The sequence below is a fragment of the Hyla sarda genome, chromosome 9, assembly GCF_029499605.1.
Source record: "Hyla sarda isolate aHylSar1 chromosome 9, aHylSar1.hap1, whole genome shotgun sequence".
NCBI classification, from domain to species: domain Eukaryota; kingdom Metazoa; phylum Chordata; class Amphibia; order Anura; family Hylidae; genus Hyla; species Hyla sarda.
The window spans coordinates 39130089-39149479 of NC_079197.1; the positions used below are offsets into that span (position 1 = coordinate 39130089).

Sequence of the window (19391 nt, forward strand, 5' to 3'; positions counted from 1 at the left end):
TGGGGATGCAGAGCATATCCATACGCCCTTCATCTCCGATCCTTAAAGACCCAGGGCGTACCTGTACACCGTGAGCATTTCCGGTCCCCGCCGCTCACCAGACGGGTACTGGACCAGGATGCCTGCTGAAATCATTCAGCAGGCATCCCAGCACATCGCCAAGGGGGGTCCCGAGGTCAATTCAGACCGGCGATTTGCTGCTATTCTGGTCCCCACCGCCCACCAGAAAGGGATGCCTGCTGAAATACAAACCGGCGATCTGCAGCGATTCTGGGTCATCTGGGTCACGTGTGACCCGATGACCCGGATAATGATGATGATCGGTGATGTAATATACACCACCAAACATCATCCGTACTGTAATGGGAGGTGGCAATGTTGCCCCTCCCCCAGTACAAATGTGATTGGGCAGTCGTAGTGACTGCACCATTCACAGTGTATGAGGAGGGGGGAGGAGAGCAGGAGCATGGTGCTTCTCTATGATCAGCCCCATTTTACATCTGGTGCTGATCAGAGCGGAGCCCCATGCTGATCTTCCCCCTCACAGTGATAAAAATGCCCCTTAGCACTGTTTCTGTGCCCCCTGGCACAGCAGCATTTAGGGAAAGCTTTAGATTAGGCAGGGACAGGTTTAGGAGGTAAAAAAAAGTTTTTGTTTTTTTTTAACAGCGTACCATACTGTAGGTGTCCATGGGTCCGCTTCACCTTTAGCTGCGTTTCCCTGGCCCTACAGGGTCGTTTTTTTTTTCTAAACGTGTGGTCGGGCCCTCTTAGTTATAAAAGAGCGGTACGCCACCATTAGCTAAAGCCCACCCACCGTTGATGAATCTCGTAGTACTGATCAGCGTTTTTTTTTTATTCGTGGTGCAGGCATTTTTTTGAGTTATATGGGCTTTTTTATTTTTTTATTTATTTTGCACCTATAGGTGGTCCATGCCACCAGCAGCAGGTCTGTGCTGTGTGGACGGCCGTACCACTGTGTGCGGCCTGCCCCACCGCTGCCAGTGACTTATCACTGATCAGCTGTTTTTTTGGGGTTCAGGCGGGTGCATTTTTTCGGGGTAAAGCGTTTTTTTATTTTATTTTATTTTGTGTGGGGGTCTGTACATGCCACCAGCCATTGTTCTGGGATGAGTGGACGGACCTCCCACTGACTGCTGTGCTCCCTGCCGCTACCAAGCACTAATCAGTGTGCACACCACTGATTAGTCATACAACAAAAACATGAAAAAAGCACTACTGTGTGGGGTATAACAGATCAATAAGTATTAGAAATATATAGGATTGCCCGAAATTGGGTATTCATATGAAGAATGATGATAAATATATATATATATATATATATATATATATATATATATATATATAAATCAACCCCTAGCCACGTGTGCAGAAAAGCCTCTTTGTTAGACTCCAAATAATGATAAACCCCAAGAAAAAAAGAGCTACTCAGAAATTATGAGTCAAAATATAAAATATAAACTTTATTTCATAATATTAAAAACATAGTGCAATTTATTAAAAAAAAGGAGGAATACGGCACAGACAGACGGCATACCTGGGACAATGTCAATAAATGTGCAAATACTGCTAGATCTCATTAAATATGTGTATACAATTACTGAGGCAAAGAAGTGCATTGAATGAGTACATATGCTGGCAATTCAGGCTAAAGTGCAAGTGCAAACAAGATGAAGCCTAAGCATTGATCATATGGCAACAGATAAATAACATATACATACCACAGTAATATGAAAGAAGTACTGCAAGTCCAAGGATGCCGCCACCCCTACACGTGTTTCGGTCTGCTGACCTTTGTCCGGTGGTAAGTCACGCAAGTCATCCGGCATTTAGAGTTCAAATACAGCAGCGTGTGGACCATTTTTAGCCCAAGGCAGCTCATCTGATCAGGCCTTGTTCAGTCAAATGTATTGCCCAGTGTCAGTCCCTTCGGGATCCATGCCTCATTCTTCTTAATAAAGGTGAAGTAATCCAGACTTTTTTGACCAAGGCGACTCCTCTTCTCAGTGATAATACCTCCTACTGCACTGAAGGTCCTTTCTGAAGCGGGACAGGCCAGAAGTTTGAGCGCAAATTGGGATAGCTCAGGCCACAGGTCAAGCCGGCACACCCAGTAGTCAAGGGTTTCATCGCTCCTCAGAGTGTCGATATCTGCGGTTAAGGCCAGGTAGTCTGCTACCTGTCGGTCAAGTCGTTCTCTGATTGTGGACTCCGAAGGGCTGTGGTGATGCGTAGGACTTAAAAAGCTCTGCATGTCCTCCATCAACAGCATGTCTGTAAAGGATCCTGTCCGTGCCGGCGTGTTGGTGGGAGGAGGAGGAGGATTACTTTCACCTCTTCCCCTGTTAGATCTCTGTTGTGCTGTGACATGACCCTTATACGCTGTGTACAGCATACTTCTTAATTTATTTTGGACCTGCTGAATCCTTTACGCCTTGCTTTAATGCGGTAACATGTCAGGCACTTTATGTTTATACCGGGGGTCTAGTAGCGTGGACACCCAGTACAGGTCGTTCTCCTTCATCCTTTTTATACAAGGGTCCCTCAACAGGCACGACAGCATGAAAGACCCTATTTGCACAAGGACGGATGCCGAGCTACTCATGTCCCCTTCCTTGTCCTCACTGATGTCAGGGAAGGTATAATCTTCTTCCCCCCAGCCACGTACAACACCACGGGAACCAGATAGGTGACAAGGAGCACCCTGGGATGCCTGCTGTGGTTGGTCTTCCTCCTCCTCTTCAAAGCCACATTCCTCCTCTCTCACAATCCTCTTCCAGCATTGCCGCAGGTCCAGCAAGCGATGCTGATAAGGCTGTTTCTGGTGGTGATGGTGTCCACAACTCTTCCTCTTCACGCACATCTACTGCCTGATCCAGCACTCTTCACAGGGCACACTCCAGGAAGAAAACAAACAGTATGATATCGCTGATGGTGCCTTCGGTGCGACTGATCAGGTTTGTCACCTCCTCAAAAGGATGCATGAGCCTACAGGCATTACGCATGAGCCTCCAGTAACGTGGCAAAAAAATTCCCAGCTCCGCAAATGATGTCCTAGCACCCCGGTCATATAAATATTCGTTGACAGCTTTTTCTTGTTGGAGCAGGCGGTCGAACATTAGGAGTGTTGAATTCCAACGTGTCGGGCTGTCGCAAATCAAGCGCCTCACTGGCATGTTGTTTCGCCACTGTATATCTGACAAGTGCACCATGGCCGTGTAGGAACGCCTGAAATGGCCACACACCTTCCTGGACTGCTTCAGGACATCCTGTAAGCCTGGGTACTTGAGCACACAGCGTTGTACAATCAGATTACACACATGTGCCATGCACGGCACATGTGTCAACTTGCCCAACCTCAATGCCGCCAAAAAATTGGTTCCGTTGTCACAAACCACCTTGCCGATCTCCAGTTGGTGCGGAGTCAGACACTGGTCCACCTGTGCGTTCAGGGCCGACAGGAGCGCTGGTGCGGTGTGACTCTCCGCTTTGAGGCAAGTCAACCCCAAGATGGCGTGACACTGCCGTATCCGGGATGTGGAATAGCACCTGGGGAGCTGGGGGGTGCCGGTGATGTGGAGCAAGACGCAGCAGTGGAAGAGGACTCGACCGAGGATGTAATGGAAGAGGATGGAGTAGGAGGAGTAGAGGAAGTGGCAGCAGGCCTGCCTGCAAGTCGTGGTGGTGTCACCAACTCCTCTGCAGAGCCACACATTCCATGCTTGGCAGCCGTCACCAGGTTTACCCAATGCGCAGTGTAGGTGATATACCTGCCCTGACCATGCCTTGCAGACCAGGTATCAGTGGTCAGATGGACCCTTGCCCCTACACTGTGTGCCAGACATGCCATAATTTCCTTTTGCACAATGGAGTAAAGGTTGGGGATTGCCTTTTGTGGAAAAAAATTTCGGCCGGGTACCTTCCACTGCAGTGTCCCAATGGCTACAAATTTTTTAAAGGCCTCAGACTCCACCAGCTTGTATGGTAAAAGCTGGAAGGCTAGCAGTTCCGACAAGCCAGCTGTCAGACGCCGGGCTAGGGGGTGACTTTGAGACATTGGCTTCTTGTGCTCAAACATCTCCTTGACAGACACCTGACTGTGGGCAGATGAGCAGGAACTGCTCAAGGCGAGAGATGGTTGAGAGGGGGCAAGGAGGGCAGCAGTGGTTGACATGGCTGAAGATGCTGGACCAGGAGGAGGATGGCAGCTTTGACTTTGTGTGCTGCTTGTATTGACGTGTTGACCCATAGGCGTTTGTGATATGACATCATGTGCCTTCGCAAAGCAGTTGTGCCTAGGTGGGTGTTGGACTTCCCATGACTCAGTTTCTTCTGGCACAGGTTGCAAATGGCCTCGCTGTTGTCAGAGGCAGACACACACAAAAAATGCCACACTGCTGAGCTTCGATGACGGCATTCTGGTGGTGGCAACAGCATGCGTTGATTGGCGTTCCGTCTGGCTGACCCTGGGTGCCGATGCATGCTGTCTGACTGTGCCACAAGCTCCTTGATACGACCTCCCCCTGCTTACAACTCGTCTCCTCCTCCTCTCTGTCTCCCCATCTGAACTTTCCCCCTCTTCTTCTCTTCTAGCGGGCACCCACTTGGCAACCACGGACACATCGTCATCATCAACACCTTCACCGCTATCTGACACCTCAAGAAAGGAAGCAGCAGCGGGTACAACATCATCATCACACCATACGACCATGTGTGTAATGCTGCCTTACTGAGACATATCCCTGTTAACTACATCCTCTGGCAATAATGTTTGCGCATCACTCATGTCTTCAAACTGATGTGTAAATAACTCCTCTGACGGATCAAGTAAAGCTGCTGTGGTGCTAGTGTTGGTGGTGGCGGCAGGCGGGCAAGTGGTAGCATGAGAGGTGCCCGAAGCTAAGCTAGAGGAGGAGAAGGATGTTGCGTCAAGGTTCAGAGTGGAAGCTGTAGTAGATTGGGTGTCTTGTGATAGGCAGTCAACTAAGTCCTCAGAACTTTGGGGGTTCAGGGTACGTGGCCTCTGAACACTGGCCATTCTAGGGCCAAAGGGAATTCCAGCACCACGACGGCCCCTGCGGGGTGGCCTTCATCTGCCTGTCATTTTTTTGGTTAAATTTGCACAAGAGTCACACCAAATGTGATTTGCACTAGGGTGACACAATTTTCCCTGCAGGCAAAAAAACTGGCAACTGTGACGTGAACTGACAGTGACGACTGATTTTATTTAACAGCCAAAAAAGGTTTTTTGTTTTTTAATTTGCACAACTGTCACACCAAATGTGATTTGCACTAGGGTGACACAATTTGCCCTGCAGGCAAAAAAAAAACTGGCAACTGTGATGTGAACTGACAGTGACTGGTTTTATTTAATAGCCAAAAAAGGTATTTTTTTTTAATTTGCACAACTTTCACACCAAATATGATTTGCACTAGTGTGACAATGAGCAAAAAAGCTTTCCAGCGGAGTTCCCCTTTTAGGCAGTGGTCCCCAACCAGGGTGCCTCCAGCTGTTGCAAAGCACACAGACTGATATATTTCAGCCCTTTGAAAACTGTAGTAGTCAGTTGCTTTAAAGAAAAAAAGCTTGCCAGCAGAGTACCCCTTTTAAGCAGTGGTCCCCAACCAGGGTGCCTCCAGCTGTTGCAAAACACATGGACTGATATATTTCAGCCCTTTGAATACTGTAGTAGTTAGTTGCTTTAAAGAAAAAAAGCTTGCCGGCAGAGTTCCTCTTTTAAGCAGTGGTCCCCAACCAGGGTGCCTCCAGCTGTTGCAAAACACACGGACTGATATCTTTCAGCCCTTTGAATACTGTAGTAGTTAGTTGCTAGAAGGAACTTAAGTTTTATACTGGAGTACCCCTTTTAACCAGCGGTTCTCTCCCAACCAAGGTGCCTCCAGCTGTTGCAAGACACACGTACTGATATTTGAGCCCTAAAAAGGGCTTTTTTGGGTGCTGTCCTATACAGCAGGAGCAGCTTCTCTGACCCTCCACTTCCTAAGCCTGCAGCATGCCGAATGGGGGTAAAATGGCATCCGTGCAAGAGGTAGGATGGTCTGGAATGGAGGGACTGCTGCTGATTGGCTGTAATGTGTCTGCTGACTCTGACTCACAGGGTCAAAGTTTACCGCAATGTTAAAGTATAGGGGGCGGATCGAACTTCACATATGTTCGCCCGGCGAGGCGAACGCGGACATGCTAAATTCGCCGGGAACTGTTCGCTGGCGAACAATTCGCTACATCTCTACTCATGAGCTCTGACGTATTTCCAGGAGTCACATGTTAGTTGTTCCCAGAAAGATGAAGCAGAATATAGATTGAAAATTAAAATTTTCTAAAGCTGCCCTTCATCCATTCTTGGAAAATAAATTTAGGAAACACCCATGCGTTCAAAATGTCTTCCTTACCACTATACCCATTCCTCAAGGTGGGTACTTTCTGTAATGGTGTCACATGTGGGTTTTTCATTTTTGTATTTTCCTCTGAATGTATGTAACCGTCAGCTGCTGATATGCCATAGGCCTCAAATGCAAACAGACCTCTATGACTTCTGAGCCTGGTTGTGTGCCCGCCCAGCACGTTACCCCACATGTGGATGAATTTCCATAGTCAGGAGAAAAAGCCCTCCAAAATTTGTAACCCAATTTTTCCCATTACCCCTTGTGAAAACATAAAAAATTGGGTAACTCCAGCATTTTAGTGTAAAAAAATCTAAATTTTCAATTTACAGCCCACTGTTCAAAAAACCTGTGATGTGTAAGTACTCACACCCTTGTTACCTTCCTTGAGGGGTGTAGTTTCAAAATTGTGGTCACATGCTGTTTTTAGATTTTATGTCAGAACCTCTGCATTGCAGTGCAAAGCACCACTTTAGGCCTCAAATCTCATCGTTGCTGTCTCACTCCGCATAGTGCTATACCGCCTTATATGGGGTATTTCCTTATTCTGTAGAAATTGGGCTACAAATTTTGTGGAAATTTTTTTCTCTTACTACTTGTGAAACTGGTCAATATTGACATTGACATTTGCAATTTAGTGTTAAAAATCAATTCTTTCACTTTTACGGCCCACTGTTCAAAAAACATGTGAGGTGTAAGTACTCACTATAACCCTTGTTACGTTCCTTGAGGGGTGTAGTTTCTAAAATGGTGTCACATGTGGGGTTACTGCCGTTCTTGCTTTGTAAACGCACGTGGCCCGACTTCAATTCCAACAAACTTTTCACTCCAAAAGCCCAATGGCGCTCCTTCAATTCTGAGCATTGCAGTGCACCCGCAAAGAACTTTACATCCACATATGGGGTATCTTCTTTCTCAGGTGAAATTACACTACAAATTTTGGGGGCCTTTTGCCCTATTACGCCATGTGAAAATGAAACATTTGGGGCAACACTATCAATATAGTGTGAAAAATCGAATTTTTCCCTTTTACGGCCCACTGTTCGAAAAAACCTGTGAGGTGTAAGTACTCACCGTAACCCTTGTTATGTTCCTGAAGGGGTGTACTTTCCAAAATAGTGTCACATGTGGGGGGTTTCTGCTGTTCTGGCTCCATGCGAGGTTTATATATGCACATGACCCCGACTTTAATTCCTGCTAAATTTTCTCTCCAAAAGTCCAGTGGCGCTCCTTCTGTTCTGAGACCTGTAGTGCGCCAGCGGAGCACTTAACGTCCACACATGGGGCGTTTTCTTAATCGGGAGAAATTGGGTTTAAAATTTTGGGGTCCATTTTCTCCTATTACATCATGTGAAAATGAACAATTTGGAGTAACACTAGCAATAAAGTGCTAAAAATCGAATTTTTCCCTTTTACGGCCCACTGTTCAAAAAACCTGTGAGGTGTAAGTACTCACTGTAACCCTTGTTATGTTCCTGAAGGGGTGTAGTTCCCAAAATAGTGTCACATGTGGGGGGTTTCTGCTGTTCTGGGTCCATGCAAGGTTTGTAAATGCACATGGCTGGACTTTAATTCCAGCTAAATTCTCTCTCCAAAAGTCCAATGGCGCTCCTTCTGTTCTGAGACCTGTAGTGCGCCAGCAGAGCCCTTTACATCCACATATTGGGCATTTTCTTAATCAGGAGTAAATTGGGCTTTAAATTTTGGGGTCCATTTTTTGATATTACCCCTTGTGAAAAAGAAAAATATGGGGTAACACCATCATTTTAGTGTTAAAAATCTAATTTTCCATTTTCATGACCAACTTCAGTCGTCAAACATCTGTGAGGTGTTAAGGCTCACTATACCCCTTGTTACGTTCCTTTAGGGGTGTAGTTTCCAAAATAGTATGCCATGTGGGTTTTTTTTTTTTTTTGCTGTTCTGGCACCATGGGGGCTTCCTAAATGCAACATGGCTCCCAAAAACCATGACAGCAAAATAAGTTTTAAAAAATCCCACACTTGCTCTTTCCCTCTTGAGCCATGTTGTGAGCCCGCAGAGCACTTTATGTCAACACATGTCCATATTTCCATACTCAAGAGAAATTGGGCTACAAATTTTGGGGGGGCTTTTTCTCCTTTTACCACTTTTCAAAATGAAAAAAATGGGGCTACAAGAACATGTTAGTGTAAAAAATGCAGATTTTGATTTTTCTCCTCCATTTTTCTGCTATTCTTGTGAAACACCTAAAGGGTTAACAAACTTTCTGAATGTCATTTTGAATACTTTGAGGGGTTTAGTTTCAATAATGGGGTCATTTATGGGGTATTTCTCACAGAAAGGCCCCTTAAATCCACTTCAAACTTAACTGGTTCCTGATAAAACATGTCAACTTTATGATGCCAACATAAATTAAACATATTGTATTTGTGAATTAATATATAATTTATTTGGAATATCCATTTTCCTTACAAGCAGAGAGTTTCAAAGTTAGAAAAATGCAAAATTTTCTACATTTTCATGAAATTTATTTTTTTTCACCAATAAAGGATGCAAGTAACGACAAAAATGTACCACTATGTTAAAGTAGAAAATGTCATGAAAAACAATCTTGGAATCAAAATAAAAGGTAAAAGCATCTCAGAGTTAAACAGGGAGGGGTGCACAGCTAGAGAGAGTGCCACTCCCCCTAAATTGCACAGCAAAAAGAAAAATAGCCAGCAAAACTACCTAATACATTGGTGCATGCTGCTGTGGCAAATACAAAGTATACAAAAAGAAGGTTGCAGCAGAACAAAAAATGGAGGCTCTTAGTGCACTTTTTGATCAAAACGTGTCCCCCATGCACCACGCAGAGGTGGCCTTGTTAGCCAGAGTGAAAAGAGTGTTAGGGTCCCATCTGAAATGAGGCCACCTCCGCGTGGTGGATGGGGGACATGTTTTGATCAAAAGTGTGCTAAGAGCCTCTATTTTTTGACCAAGAGTGCTGCTGCAACCTTCTTTTTTTTGTATATCTTGGCTTGGCTACCTGCTTGCCCATCTGTCATTGCTATTGATGCTTCCTGGTATTGGCTTCTGAATACAATTTGTATTTAACTTGGTTCCTGACCTCGACTTTGTTATTGACCACGCTTTTGGACCTGATTCTGTCCCTGGCGTGCCTCTCTGCCACTGACCAGGCTAGTTGACCCTGCTCTGTCCCTTTGTTTCTTAGTGGGTTCATGTGTAGGTTTCATCCCTTCAACCTCTGCCTATACTCCTTACCAAGGCCCTGCAACTAGAACCTAGACCCCTGGCAGCCAAGTCCTTTGGGCCTTATAGCAGGCTCTTGTGGAGACACAGGGATCCCCTTAGACACTGTGATCCAAGAATGGGTTACAGTACTGGTTGTGTGTTGTAGACTAGCGATGGTGGAACCAAAGCAGGTACTACCATTACAAAGTGAGACTAAAAAGAGCAAACTTTGTGTCAGTCTTTGTGTCAAAATATTAGTCCTAAAACAACATGGTGGTAACCCATTTTACATACTTGTTTGCTTGCCAACAAGAGAGGTGGTCCATTGGTGTTGGTAGGCAGCGGCCTGCTCAGAGTTTACTGCTTAAGGCTCACAAACCCATTCCTACTTTGATACCTTTCTCATGCTTAAATAGAAAAAAAAGAATGTTGTGTATGATTCAGAAATCTTATTCTTTGGATGATTTAGAACCTAAAAATTCCATTTGATGTGCTACATGCTTGTTAAACAAGATCTCCTGAGACTTCGTCCACCTAAGTCTAATATCTTATAATTGAAGCAACTTTGATTTTGAAAGCTGCACTTGATGTTTAACACTTTCCCCAGATAAATTATGGCTAATATTCTACTATTAAAGGCTACAGGTCCCTTAATAAATATTTACTTATGACATGGGATTTCAAGCCGTTTTTATGAACGGGTTTATCCACACATGTATTAAAATATGCAGTATGCCCAACATAGAAATTACCCTGTCTCTCCAGATACCGTGGGCTTGAGAAGAGGCATACATACATTATAATGTATCTACAGGCCTGACTTGGCATAGTTGGTGTCACGATGCCGGCTGGCAGGTAGTGGATCCTCTGTGCCAGAGAGGGATTGGCGTGGACCGTGCTAGTGGACCGGTTCTAAGGCACTACTGGTTTTCACCAGAGCCCGCCGCAAAGCGGGATGGTCTTGCTGCGGCGGTAGTGACCAGGTCGTATCCACTAGCAACGGCTCACCTCTCAGGCTGCTGAAGATAGGCGCGGTACAAGGGAGTAGACAGAAGCAAGGTCGGACGTAGCAGAAGGTCGGGGCAGGCAGCAAGGATCGTAGTCAGGGGCAACGGCAGGAGGTCTGGAACACAGGCTAGGAACACACAAGGAAACGCTTTCACTGGCACAATGGCAACAAGATCCGGCAAGGAAGTGCAGGGGAAGTGAGGTGATATAGGGAAGTGCACAGGTGAAGACACTAATTGGAATCACTGCGCCAATCAGCGGCGCAGTGGCCCTTTAAATCGCAAAGACCCGGCGCGCGCGCGCCCTAGGGAGCGGGGCCGCGCGCGCCGGGACAGGACCGAGGGAGAGCGAGTCAGGTACGGGAGCCGGGGTGCGCATCGCGAGCGGGCGCTACCCGCATCGCGAATCGCATCCCGACTGGAAGCGGAATCGCAGCGCCCCGGGTCAGTGGATCTGACCGGAGCGCTGCAGCGGGGAGAGTGTAGCGAGCGCTCCGGGGAGGAGCGGGGACCCGGAGCGCTCGGCGTAACAGTACCCCCCCCCTTGGGTCTCCCCCTCTTCTTAGAGCCTGAGAACCTGAGGAGCAGACTTTTGTCTAGGATGTTGTCCTCAGGTTCCCAGGATCTCTCTTCAGGACCACAACCCTCCCAGTCCACTAAAAAAAAAGTTTTCCCTCTGACCTTTTTAGAGGCTAAGATCTCTTTGACAGAGAAGATGTCCGAGGAGCCGGAAACAGGAGTGGGAGGAACAGATTTGGGAGAAAAACGGTTGAGGATGAGTGGTTAGGTGAATAAGTTCATGAAGATTAGCAGGCATTTCTCGTGCGGCCAGAACATCTTTAATGTTGCTGGATAGGCCTTTTTTAAAGGTCGCGCAGAGGGCCTCATTGTTCCAGGATAATTCTGAAGCAAGAGTACGGAATTGTACGGCATACTCGCCAACGGAAGAATTACCCTGGACCAGGTTCAACAGGGCAGTCTCAGCAGAAGAGGCTCGGGCAGGTTCCTCAAAGACACTTCGGATTTCCGAGAAGAAGGAGTGTACGGAGGCAGTGACGGGGTCATTGCGGTCCCAGAGCGGTGTGGCCCAAGACAGGGCTTTTCCAGACAGAAGGCTGACTACGAAAGCCACCTTAGACCTTTCAGTGGGAAACAGGTCCGACATCATCTCCAGATGCAGGGAACATTGGGAAAGAAAGCCACGGCAAAACTTAGAGTCCCCATCAAATTTATCCGGCAAGGATAGGCGTAGACCAGGAGCGGCCACTCGCTGCGGAGGAGGTGCAGGAGCTGGCGGAGGAGATGACTGCTGAAGCTGTGGTAGTAACTGCTGTAGCATAACGGTCAGTTGAGACAGCTGTTGGCCTTGTTGCGCTATCTGTTGTGACTGCTGGGCGACCACCGTGGTGAGGTCAGCGACAACTGGCAGAGGAACTTCAGCGGGATCCATGGCCGGATCTACTGTCACGATGCCGGCTGGCAGGTAGTGGATCCTCTGTGCCAGAGAGGGATTGGCGTGGACCGTGCTAGTGGACCGGTTCTAAGGCACTACTGGTTTTCACCAGAGCCCGCCGCAAAGCGGGATGGTCTTGCTGCGGCGGTAGTGACCAGGTCGTATCCACTAGCAACGGCTCACCTCTCAGGCTGCTGAAGATAGGCGCGGTACAAGGGAGTAGACAGAAGCAAGGTCGGACGTAGCAGAAGGTCGGGGCAGGCAGCAAGGATCGTAGTCAGGGGCAACGGCAGGAGGTCTGGAACACAGGCTAGGAACACACAAGGAAACGCTTTCACTGGCACAATGGCAACAAGATCCGGCAAGGAAGTGCAGGGGAAGTGAGGTGATATAGGGAAGTGCACAGGTGAAGACACTAATTGGAATCACTGCGCCAATCAGCGGCGCAGTGGCCCTTTAAATCGCAAAGACCCGGCGCGCGCGCGCCCTAGGGAGCGGGGCCGCGCGCGCCGGGACAGGACCGAGGGAGAGCGAGTCAGGTACGGGAGCCGGGGTGCGCATCGCGAGCGGGCGCTACCCGCATCGCGAATCGCATCCCGACTGGAAGCGGAATCGCAGCGCCCCGGGTCAGTGGATCTGACCGGAGCGCTGCAGCGGGGAGAGTGTAGCAAGCGCTCCGGGGAGGAGCGGGGACCCGGAGCGCTCGGCGTAACAGTTGGTCTTAAACCTCACCTTAGAGGTTTACGCTTGCAGTCATATGATGATATAATGGATAGATTTGTGTTTACATTAGTTAAGAAATTCAAAGTAAATTCAATTTAATTATCAAATAGAAAGCAGGGAACATAACATTTTGACATATTCTTGTGCTTTTCCTTAGCCACGACCTGATGTTCTCAAATGCATATAAAACAAAGTCAGGGATATATATGGCCCTAAAATGGTTTTATCATAAAGATATTGTCTGGCCATATTCTCTATTGCAGTAGGAAATATGGGTGTCCCGCTTGGAACCTCAATCTATGGGCCAAATCGAAGAGTGACCATCTGAATGGCCGCCATATAACACTACTTTTCCCTTGCCATGGCTTTGCCAGACCAGTCAGCTATTTGCTATAGCTATTTGCTATAGTATAGGAGTCTTTAATGGGGAAAAAAAAAAAAAAACTGTAATAATGAAACAATATTTTACAGTTTTTTATTGTACACACGGATTTAACTATATATAGTTTTTTACTTGATGCACTTGAGAGCTTTATTTTTGTATTATCTGTACTGATTTGTCAGTGTAATTGTAGCCAAAATGTGCAGATATGGCAACAAGCTTGACATTTAAAAGAAGAATGCTTCATTAATACCATTTTAGCTCTTGATCTAGTTAGACCCAGAAACCAGCTGTTTTACTACAGATTTGACATGATGTATGTATTTTCCTTGGTATCTGTGTTCATTTTATATCTATGCCTTTGGGATCATGGCAAAACATTGACAAGTGTATTGGCCTTGATGTCTAACTAAACTAAGTATGTTAGAAGAAATAAAAACAGAGCACAAGTCCCAACTCACTGTAATAGCTTTACTGTAAATGTCATCCATTCATTTGACAGGTTTGCCAAACTAAAGTGGAGGAAATGAATCCTACCGTGTCCCAATATGCTTGGTATCCATGCACAGTAAAGCAGACAATGAACTTCTGGTTAAAGGTAAGTTGCTTTAACGAAATGTATGGTTTACTAGGATTATGTATGCAGAGTACCCCATGAGGTTTTGGGAATTTGTTTTGGTCCAGACTAGTGGGATAAAATATTAAAGGGGTCTCATGAAGATGGCTACCTTATATATTTCCTGATAGGAAACAGGGGCATCTTAGGCTGCTTTAGATTTATAGACTATAGAATTAAAGATCCGTTATAATGATCCATTAATAAAACCATTAAAAACAGCCGTTACAAAATCCCATTATAGTCTACGGGTTTTTAACATTATCCGTTTTAACCCATCATAGCCTGTTATTAATAACGGACATTATTTTGTGATGGGAAAAGGTAACGGGAAAAAAAGTGCATGCACTATTTCTTCCGTTCTTTCTCCCGTCACAAAATAACATCCATTATGCCGATTGCGGCGTCTAAAATGAAAGTGAAACTGTCCCGGCAGCTCAGTGTAGCTGATCGGGACTATCACAACAAAATTACGATGTCGCGATCAGCTTGTCGGACGACGAGAGGGTCCTCACCTGCCTCTCCGTCATCCGATCGGTGATCTACTGCTCCAGGCTAGAGCAGCAGATCGCTGGTTACACTGATCAATGCTGTGCTATGGCATAGCAGTGATCAGTGTATGCACTTAGAAGATTGCATGTTTTAGCCCCCTGTGGGGGGGCTAAAAAAAAAAGTGTAAAAGAAAAAAAGTTTAAAAAAATGGATTAACCCCTTCTCTATTAAAAGTTTAAACCACCCCCCTTTTTCCATTTTTTAAATAAAATAATGTAATAAAAATAATCATATGTGGTACCGCCGCATGCGTAAATGTCCAAACTATTAAAATATAAGGTTATCTAAACCGCACAGTCGATGGTGTACATGTAAAAAAAATACCAAAGTCCAAAATTGGGCATTTTTTGGTTACTTTATATACCATAAAAATATTAATAAAAAGTGATCAAAAAGGTACCGATAAAAACTACAGACTATGGCGCAAATGAGCCCTAATTTAGCCTTATATGCGGAAAAATAAAAAAAGGTATAGCGGTCAGAAGATCAAAATTTAAAACCTACTAATTTTGGTGCATGTAGTTAGGATTTTTTTTTTAAGTACCGTATATGCCGGCGTATAAGACGACTTGGCGTATAAGACGACCCCCAAATTTTACAGTTAAAATATAGAGTTTGGGATACACTCGCCATATAAGACTACCCCTCCTACCACGATGTACGGTACCTTGTAGTTCCCCCCACATTAGGTAGGCATCATGTTCCCCCAGATTAGGTAGGCAGTATAGTTCCCCCACAATAGTAGGCAGCTCCCCCACAATAGGTCGGGAGTTACCCCAGATTAGGTCAGCAGTTCCCCCACATTAGCAGGCAGCTCCCCCACATTTGTAGGCAGCTCCCCCACATTAGTAGGCAGCTCCCCCACATTTGTAGGCAGCTCCTCCCACATTTGTAGGCAGCTCCCCCCACATTAGGTCAGCAGTTTCCCCACATTTGTAGGCAGCTCCTCCCACAATAGTAGGCAGCTCCCCCACATTTGTAGGCAGTTCCCCCACAATAGTAGGCAGTTCCCCCACAATAGTAGGCAGCTCCTCCCACATTTGTAGGCAGCTCCCCCCACATTTGTAGGCAGCTCCCCCCACAATAGTAGGCAGCTCCCCCCACATTTGTAGGCAGCTCCCCCCACATTTGTAGGCAGCTCCCCCCACATTAGGTCAGCAGTTCCCCCACAATAGTAGGCAGCTCCCCCCACATTTGTAGGCAATTCCCCCACACTAGGTCAGCATTTCCCCCACAATAGTAGGCAGTTCCCCCACAATAGTAGCCAGCTCCCCCCACATTTGTAGGCAGCTCCCCCAACAATAGTAGGCAGCTCCCCCCCACATTTGTAGGCAGCTCCCCCCACATTTGTAGGCAGCTCCCCCCACATTAGGTCAGCAGTTCCCCCTCAATAGTAGGCAGCTCCCCCCACATTAGATTGGCAGCTCCCCCCAACAGACATACAGCTTCCAGATATATACAGTGTATGGCTGCAGGCTGTATGTCTGTACTGGTCTGCCCCCACAGTGTTCTGATCACCGCTCCTCCGGCCCGGGTCACCATCTACTGCTATGGCCTATGGACCATAGCAGTAGGTGCCGGTGACCAGGGAGCGGTGACCGGATCACTTAAGATAGCACGGCCGATCACTCACCAGGCCCCGGTCGGCACGCGTCCTCCTGCGGTCCTCCTGGTCCTGCGCTCCTCAGCCTCTATGGTTGTAGGCACGTGACGTCACTGACGTGCCGTGTGTACAGCCATAGAGACGGAGGACCGGACCGCAGGAGGATCGAAGTAGGATCGCGGGGAATGGTAAGTGACCAGCGGACATCCTTATGATTATCTGCCCGGGCCGGCTCCCGTGTGTGGCTGCAGGCGGGGGCCGGCCAGAGCAAGTATAAACTAATACTGTATACTAAAAACCAGGGGGCCTCCAGCTGTTGTAAAACTACAACTCCCAGCATGCCGGACAGCCTTTGCCGTGCTGGGAGTTGAAGTTTTCCTATCCCGGACCTCAATACCCGGCGTATAAGACGACCCCCGACTTTTCAGAAGAAAATTCGGGGTTAAAAAGTCATCTTATACGCCGGAATATACGGTAGTAAAATAAAATAAAACCTACATAAATTGGGTATCCTTGTAACCGTATGGAACTAAAGAATAAAGATAACGTGTCATTTTTACATAATGGTGTTTAGTTTTTTTCAATTTCACCCCACAAATATGTATTTTTTGGTTTTGCGGTAGATTTTGTTATTAAATGATTGATGTCACTACAATGTACAATTGGTGGAAAAAACGAAAATGCAAAAAGTGGGGGTCCCCAGCAGTTGGATCCCCGCAATCAGATATCTTATCCCCTATGCTTTGGAGAGGGGATAATATGTCTTAGGGCCAGAGTACCCCTTTAAGGGGTTAATAAGAGCAATAATAGCTATGCTCAAGTGCAATAATAGTAATTTTGTTGCATTACATTTACACACTGTTGCTTTTTTTGACAGGCCCACTTTTCTCAATACGTGGTTGTTGCTGCAGTTGTTGTGCATCTGGTGACGGACGGAACATCTTACAGCTACCAAAAGCCAGAGACCATCAGTGTTCATCTTATTGATGTCAAGGAACAAATGCATGATCTTGGTAAAAATCATTAACATTACTATTTTTAGTATAGTAACTACACATTTATCCAAGGGCTTTTATACTTGGCAAATACAGAAACCACACATATATCATTGTATGTTAATTTATATTCTGGCTTCACAAAACATACCTTAAACATATGAAAGAAAATTATCAAGTTGGGGGAAAATTCTCAAATTATCAACAAAAATAACAGTTTTTGGGCTTTACAACAGTTGACTCTTTAAGGCATGTCCTCATTTTTTTTTTTATTCTATCATAAATTTTCAATCAGATTAAGACCTTGTCATTGAGTTAAAGGGGTACTCCGGTGGAAAACAATTATTATTTTTTTTTTAAATCAACTGGTGCCAGAAATTTAAACAGATTTGCAAATTATTTCTATTTAAAAATCTTTATCCTTCCAGTACTTATCAGCCGCTGTATACAACAGAGGAAGTTCTTTTCTTTTTGAATTTATTTTCTGCCTGACCACAATGCTCTCGGCTGACACCTCGATCCATGTCAGAGACTGTTCAGATTTGTTCCTATTCTGGACAGAACTTCCTGTGGAGAATACAGCAGCTGATAAGTACTGGAAGGATTAAGATTTTTATATAGAAGTAATTTACAAATCTGTTTAACTTTTTGGCTCGAGTTGATTTAAAAAAAAATAGTTTTCCACTGGAGTACCCCTTTAATATGCCATTTCCATATAAAAATGTAAACACTCTTTGCTCTATAGCAACAACATGCATTATCATCTTGAAAAAGACCCCAGCATTATCTCCTTGGCCAATACAGATTGGTAATTTATCAGTAAATATGACTATTATCCAATCATCCAAACTCCATAATTGCTTATCTTTGGGCCATAATCTTATTTTTGCTTTTTATGTCTCTCTTAGGCCCTTACAGAGTATACAAAAAAGAAGGTTGCAGCAGCACTCTTGGTCAATGGAGGCTTTTAGCACACTTTTTGATCAAAACATGTCCCACATCCACCATGCGGAGGTGGCCTCATTTCGGACCAAGAGTGCTGGTGCAACCTTCTTTTTTGTCTTTTCTGTACTTGTCACAGCAGCATGCACTCGTGTGTTAGGTAGTTGTGCTGGCTATTTTTCTTTTTGTTTTTGGTTTGCAATTTAGGGGGAGTGGCACCCTCTGTAGCCTTGCACCCCTCCCTGTTCACAGGAAGTTTTTTAAATTAATAGTGGATCCAGCATGTCACCCAGTCAGAGGTCATATGCCCAGCAGAGGTGAATGAAATGAGTGTTAGGGTCCCATCCAAAATGAGGCCACCTCCGCATGGTGGATGGGGGACACGTTTTGATCAAAAAATGCGCTAAGAGCCTCCATTTTTTGCCTAGAGTGCTGTTGCAACCTTCTTTTTTGTATTCGTTTAGGCCCTTGTCACACTGCCGTTGTGCCCCATCGGAAAATACCCATTAGGCTTTTTAAAAAAAAAAAAAATTATGCCTTTAACGTCTGTTATCCAGACGGAGCACAACGGGCAACAAAGGGGCCCGATTGATCCCATTTACTATTATGGGGTCCACTAGGCGCTGTTGTTTTTTAACGGGAGTAGCGGGAGAAAAAGATGTTGCATGATGTATTTTTTCTCCCGCTATTCTCCCCTGTTTCTTTGATGTGCATTGTACTGCCTTGTCACAACAGCAGTGTGAAAGAAGCCTTAACAAGATTCTAGAGTAGATTCTTACTCTGCAACCTGGTTTTCAGCCCTTATCCCCACAAGGAAATATGGACTTTGTAGCTGGGTAATTCCAATGTTGTGGTCCCAAACTAGTCACCAGTTGGCAGCCATATGAAGTGGGACAAGGTCAGTTAGGGAATATGTAATAAGTGGATCATGGAAAAGGACCAAGAAGCCAAGGTTTGGAATGTGGACTGGAACCAAGAAGACCGGTAAGGAAAATACAGGAATCTGGCTAAGAATATGCCTATTAGGAAGAAACTAGGAGCTGCACTGAGACCAGGAACAGACACGAAGCTGGAACACAGAGCACAGGTACTAGGTGCCTGTCCAGAAGCAGGAGACAGAAGATACAATCAGGAGCTGTAGCATGGCCATTGAAATACAATCACAGCACAAGAACTTGATCAGGAATGGAGGAAAGGGTCATCTACAGTTTAGAAACTAGATGTAGTATCCAAATGTCATGACTGGAGCAAAGCCATGAGTAGGCAGGAGAGGAAAGGAGTTTAGTCAGGAATCCGTAGGAGTCAGGACCAGGACTAGTACATTAAAGCATAGCTGTCACTTCAGGAGGCATATTACAGCAGATTCCCCCTTCCCCTCCATAGACTTGTATTGCTTGTCTTGCAGACACAGGACAAAGCCGAGATGATTTTGAAAGAAGGTTTGGGTGGGGGAAGGCAAAAGTTTAATAACAGGTAGAAAC

The 19391-nt window shown here is 45.7% G+C and overlaps 1 protein-coding gene across 4 annotated transcripts in view; it reads left to right on the plus strand.

The window, feature by feature from the left end:
* Positions 1-19391, plus strand: part of PAPPA (pappalysin 1) — a 312202-nt gene that overhangs the window by 194155 nt on the left and 98656 nt on the right. For all 4 annotated transcript variants that reach the window (XR_008847679.1, XM_056538788.1, XM_056538789.1 and 1 more), the window contains exons 11-12: positions 13705-13800; positions 16851-16986. Coding sequence is in view for 3 of the 4 variants with exons in the window: in XM_056538788.1 (XP_056394763.1) it covers positions 13705-13800; positions 16851-16986 (232 nt within the window). In the remaining variant the exon portion in view is untranslated. The remainder of the gene's footprint in view (positions 1-13704; positions 13801-16850; positions 16987-19391) is intronic.